General features: G+C 43.5%; 1 protein-coding gene across 1 annotated transcript; it reads left to right on the top strand.

Annotated features, from left to right (window-relative positions):
• Positions 1-1,448: 1,448 nt before the first annotated feature.
• Positions 1,449-5,259, top strand: LOC149962941 (uncharacterized). Its single transcript, XM_090164476.1, has 3 exons — positions 1,449-3,354; positions 3,423-4,352; positions 4,394-5,259. Exons 1-3 carry the CDS (start codon positions 1,449-1,451, stop codon positions 5,257-5,259), a joined length of 3,702 nt encoding a protein of 1,233 aa, XP_090020602.1.
• Positions 5,260-5,726: the final 467 nt, after the last annotated feature.

The following is a 5,726-nucleotide window of genomic DNA, read 5'->3' as shown; positions in this document are numbered from 1 at the left end:
CTCAATGCACCGCACGTCGAAGAATAGCACAGGTGGCAATAATAATGTCCATATGACCTCCATGTACTGCTTTGAGAACTCCCACTAGATTGTTCGGAAGATTGCGCTTCTGGAGCGCTGAAACCAGCGCTGGGCGACGGCCAGTGTGATAGGGGCAGGTGAATAAGATGTGTTGAGCATCGTCGATAGCTCCACAGTGAGTGCAAGCGGCCGTCACACTGAGGTTGAACCGGTGTAGGGTCGCGTTTGTGGGAAGACGACCACAACCTAGTCGCGAGAGAAGGGTATCGTCTTTGCGCGAGAGTTTCAAGTTAAGTATAGTACTAGAGCCAGGAAAGGGTTTTGCCTCACGAAGAGGCCGCACTACCCTACTGGTCTGCCAGTCGGTACTCCACTCAGCTGAGAGAGCCCGACGACACGCACTCTTTATTTCTACAAGAGTAGACGGGAGGAGGAAGTCCACTCTAGAAGGGCGCTGGAGCCCAGTGACCGAGGCGAGACGATCAGCCATCTCGTTTCCGGGAACTCCCACGTGTGCTGGACACCATATTAGAGAAACCGGATACGGGTAATTATCGAAAAGCTCCTGGATACAGATGGCCACCGGATCCATAGACCGACTTAGCAGTTGGGTGAGTGCGCTTTTAGAGTCGGAACAGACAACTACCGGCGAACGCGGATGTGTGGACGCGTAGGAGAGAACCATCTGGATGGCAAAAAACTCGACCCGATTGATAGGATGACCTGAGTCCACTAAATTAAGCGCACCAATGTTGAGGGAGGAAATTGCGAAGGCAGCACCCGTTGTAAAAAAGTTACGCGACCAATTTGTTTTCCCCATTTTTTTTATTTTGAATATCGATTAATGTACGGTTTAAAAATTAAATAAATATGAACTATTTTGTAATGTAAAAAAAAGGTTATTCAATATTTAGCTCTAATGTACAAAAAGGTTATTCAATATTTAGCTCTAATGTACAAAAAGGTTAAAAACATAATAGACCAGATAAATGTGAACTTTAAATTTGCTCCCCATTACGTCTGATAAGAAAATTTAATTTGGAATCACTTGTTTTCGGTCGCTTCATGGAACGGGTCACCACTCTCACTACTAATGATTTATATGTATTTTTATTCACGCGCGCTTGTAATAATGTTTTTAAATTTATGTCATTAAACTTGTAAATATTCAATCAAACATTCGCCTAGTTCTTTAAACCACTTGTGTAATAATTTAGGTAGTTTTTCAGTCGGCTGCCTAGAATTCTTAGCTCTCCCACTGCGCAATTACTAGCGCACGAAACAATTACCACATAAATTTGGTGCCGAAACCCGGGATTATCGGACTCACGGTTCCTTTAATCAACGAACTTGCACGAGATATTGAACTTTGCGAATTGAAGATTGAAGATCGGGTAAGACCAGAACAAAAGCGAATTCATACCACGATGTCGGACACACCAGAATTGACCAAATATAAAGGAATGCGAACCACAGTAAGAACCAAAACCACTAAGATGATCAACGCCATCAAAGCTCTGGTAGAAAACCCGTACTCAGACATCGAAGACATTGAGGACCACTTAGCGTTACTTAAATTGAAGGAAGCAAGCCTCTCAGACGTAGACCAAAGGATTGCGACCTTACTAAACTGCACAGCGGAAGACGATCCCAACCTTATCAAAGAATCAATCGAGGTTCAGGACTACCAGGAGCGAATTGTTCTGATTCGAAATAGAGCTAGAAGGGAGCTCAACAAAAGAGAAGTAACCATTACCAACGAGGACTCTGACAGCAAGGACGATCGATTAGCCAGTTCACGAGACCAGTCGAAATTGCCAACTCTTCACCTACAACGTTTCAGCGGAGAATTCACGGAGTGGCCCGCCTTCTGGTGTCAATTTCAAGCTACAATCCACCAGCGACAAGGACTATCCAGAGTAGAAAAAATGAACTACTTAATATCGTATTTGGACGGTGACGCGAAAGGTGCCTTGTCGGGACTTAAAGTGACCAACGAAAACTATGAAGTTGCAACAAAACTATTAGAAGAACGTTACGATAATAGAAAGTTGGTAATCAACGACCTCATGAAAGGTCTAATGAAATCAAATCCCGTGGACGATTCCTCCGATATAAGAGCTTTACGTAAGTTATATGATTTATGTGAAACTAATTTAAGGAGTCTTAAAGCAATTGGGGTAGATATCTCTGCTAATAGTGAAGCATTATGTCCAGCTTTAGTTAGTCGTTTACCAGACGATATTCGTCTTAAATTTAGTATGGAGCAGGGTAGAAATGATGATTGGTGTATAGATACTTTAGTAGAATTCCTTAAGAAAGAGGTGGAGGGACGCGAAACCTGTGCAATGTTAAGTAATTCCGGTTCAACCAAGCGAGCTTATACCAGAGATAAATACAAGCCTACCAGGGTAGATGTAAGCCGACAACCGCACGAAAGGACTCCTTCGTGGTCCAGCGCTTCATCCTTTGCCACCAACGTAACACGCAGAAGGGTCTACTGCATTTTTTGTAAATCAGATATTCACGCCACGGTTGATTGCTCCAACTATACACTTGAAGAAAAACGACACCTGGTGAAAACGTCGGGAAGGTGTTACCTTTGTACGTCTACCAGACATAAAAGCGAAACCTGCAATTCCGATTTTAGGTCCTGCAGAATTTGTAAAGGAAAACACAACGCTTCTATCTGTCACAATAATCCGTCTCATAAGGCATCCACAACGAAAAACGATACATCAAAGTCTCCTGACGAAACCTGCGTCAAGGCCATTGGAGTTGGTAGTATTTCTGGAGTACAGAAGACCGTATTTCTACAGACCGCGAAGGCTCTAATCAGAAGTCCAGAGAGTTCCGAGCCAAGTGAAATTGTCCGGTGCCTACTGGATAATGGTAGCCAAGCGTCATTCATTCAAGAATCGTATTCACGCAAACTTAACCTTCCTATTGTCGGGGAACAAGTCGTCCAAATTGGTAACTTTGGAAATGACAAACCCACTACCGCCAAAAGAAGACTTGTACGTCTTACCATCCAGAACGTCAAGATCCCAAAAAAATCAATTACCATAACTGCAGTCGAAGTACCATTCCTATGCAATACCATTACCCTAGTCAACTGCGAGGAAGTCGAAACATTCGTTCGATCCAGAGATATACAACTAGCAGACGAACCCAGCTATCAACCTCCATGTATGACTAGCATTGGCGTGCTAATTGGAGCCGATTTTTACTACGAATCGCCAGGTCACTTGTCGCCGTCGAAACTAAGCTTGGATGGGCCATTCAAGGTCCAACAGGTTCCGGTCCAGTCACTGCACACAGCATTTCCGTCACGTCAGTTTCCATTGTCGAAACCGAAGTTTCAAACGCCTTGAGATCTTTCTGGGACCTGGAATCCTTAGGAATCCGAGATGAAGTCGAGGAGGATAGTTCAGAGCAGGCAGTAATCGAGAACTTCAAGAAGGAGACAACGTTCGTTGGGGGCAGATATATAGTCAAGCTTCCATGGAAAGTTTCAAGATCACAACTACCGAATAACTTACCAACGGCCACCATGCGCATGAAGAAACTGGTTCAGACATTCAAGCGTGATCCCATATTGTACCAAGATTACAAGGCCGTCATAGAAGAGCAGTTACGAATGGGTATATCCGAAAGAGTTGAAAATCCCAATGAAGAACCCAGCGGTACATATTACGTTCCTCATCAGCCAGTTCGCAGAGACACTAGCCAAACGACTAAACTCAGGGTCGTTTTCGATGCGTCAGCTCATAAAAAGGGTTGTCCAAGCCTCAATGACCTTCTATTTAGCGGTCCTAATCAGAATCCAAATCTTCTTAACCTGGTATTGCGATTTCGGAAATATCGCGTGGCTGTCGTTGCAGATATCGAGAAGGCGTTCCTTCAAATCGGAATAGCAGATGAAGATAAGAATTGTTTAAGGTATTTGTGGGTAACAGAAAATAATGGACGTGTTCAGGAGGATCAGTTTGAGGTTCTCTGCATGTCCAGGGTTGCATTTGGAGTGACTTCTAGTCCGTTTCTTCTTTCCGCGACCATCAAGTTACACATCGAGAAATATCGTGAAACCGACGAAGAAACCGTCAAGTCATTGGACAACGATCTTTATGTCGACGACTACTGTAGCGGAGGAGATGACGTCGATCAAGCCTATCACAAGTCAAAATCAGCGTCCAGAATTCTTAAAGCCGCGAACATGAATCTTAGGAAATGGAATTCCAACTCAACTCAACTCAGTTCAGACAGAAATGGGAAGCGGAAATGGGTACGGACGAAGTCAATACTACAAGTAGTCAAAAAATTCTTGGAATGTTATGGAATCCCCAAGACGACACATTTTCTTTCGACGTAGCTGAACTTGTTAAAGGTCTTCAAGACATTCGAGCCACGAAGAGACATGTCCTCAGCACTGTTGCCAAGATTTATGACCCTATTGGACTATTGTCACCGTACGTAATAAGAGGTAAAATGTTGTTCCAGAAACTTTGGCAACCGCAGTTTAACTGGGATAAAGAACTCGCCGAAGACCTCAAGGCCGAATACTTACAATGGCTCAAAGAACTTCCGTCGATTCAAAACGTCACTGTAGAACGTTGTTACTTCAACACAAGGGACGAAATCAGATCTATAGAACTTCACGCGTTCTGCGATGCCAGTATCAAAGCCTTTGCCGCCGTCATCTATATACGCTACGTTACCAACAAACAACAGATTCTTGTAACTTTCATAACAGCAAAGGCTCGAGTCGCACCCTTGAAAACAGATAAAACCAAGACCAAACCACTGGAAACAGCGACGACGGCAGTTGGACATCAGACATCGTTAACTCTTCCCAGATTAGAGTTAATGGGATGTCTCCTTGCAGCTCGCCTAATTACCAAAGTCAAAAACGTCTTCGAACCACAAGAACTTCCAGTTTTTCTTTGGAGTGACTCCACTATTGCACTTCATTGGATAAAGGAACCAAAGGAACAATCTAAACCATTTGTGCATAATCGTAAAGAAGAAATTCTACGATTAACCAGACCACAAGATTGGCGACACTGTCCAGGTCATCAGAACCCTGGAGATATCCCAACGAGGGGAGCGAGGGCAACTGAATTACCACAGAATATCCGTTGGTGGAAGGGGCCAACCTGGTTACTAGAAGACAAGTCGACATGGCCAAATCAGATCTACCAGTCGCCCAGAACCGAAGATCTAAACCAAGAGAAATGAAGCCTGGAGATGTAGTAATAATATTCGAAGACCATCTACCAAAACACATGTGGCGACTTGGAGTAATAACCGAAGGTATTAAGAGTCGAAAGGACAAATATATTAGATCGTACTGGGTTAGACTTTCCAATGGCAGTGTAATCTTGGAGTAGAGAAGTTGACTGGAGGGGAAATTCCCATATCTGTAGCATTGAGTCTCTTCCCCCATCAATTCGGCCCAAGCCCTCCCAGCATGCACTGCGTTTTTGGTAGGGGCCTACATTTTACCTTACTCTAGCGACGAAAAAGATAGTTATTTCCAAGGGTGTTGTGAATATTTGATCTTGATTTTATAGAACCAAGGCCGAACAAACCGTTAAACGTTTGAATGGCAAATTTGTTACAATCAAAATCATGTTAAAGACGGTATTATATAGTTTAGCCATTGACATAGTTAGAATTGTTCATAATGAAAAAGTACTGCTGTT

Source organism: Leiobunum rupestre, chromosome 1, assembly GCF_980474605.1.
Source record: "Leiobunum rupestre chromosome 1, qqLeiRupe1.1.hap1, whole genome shotgun sequence".
NCBI classification, from domain to species: Eukaryota; Metazoa; Arthropoda; class Arachnida; order Opiliones; family Sclerosomatidae; genus Leiobunum; species Leiobunum rupestre.
Note: the sequence above shows the minus strand (reverse complement) of the source record. Positions and strands in the feature narration are given on the sequence as shown.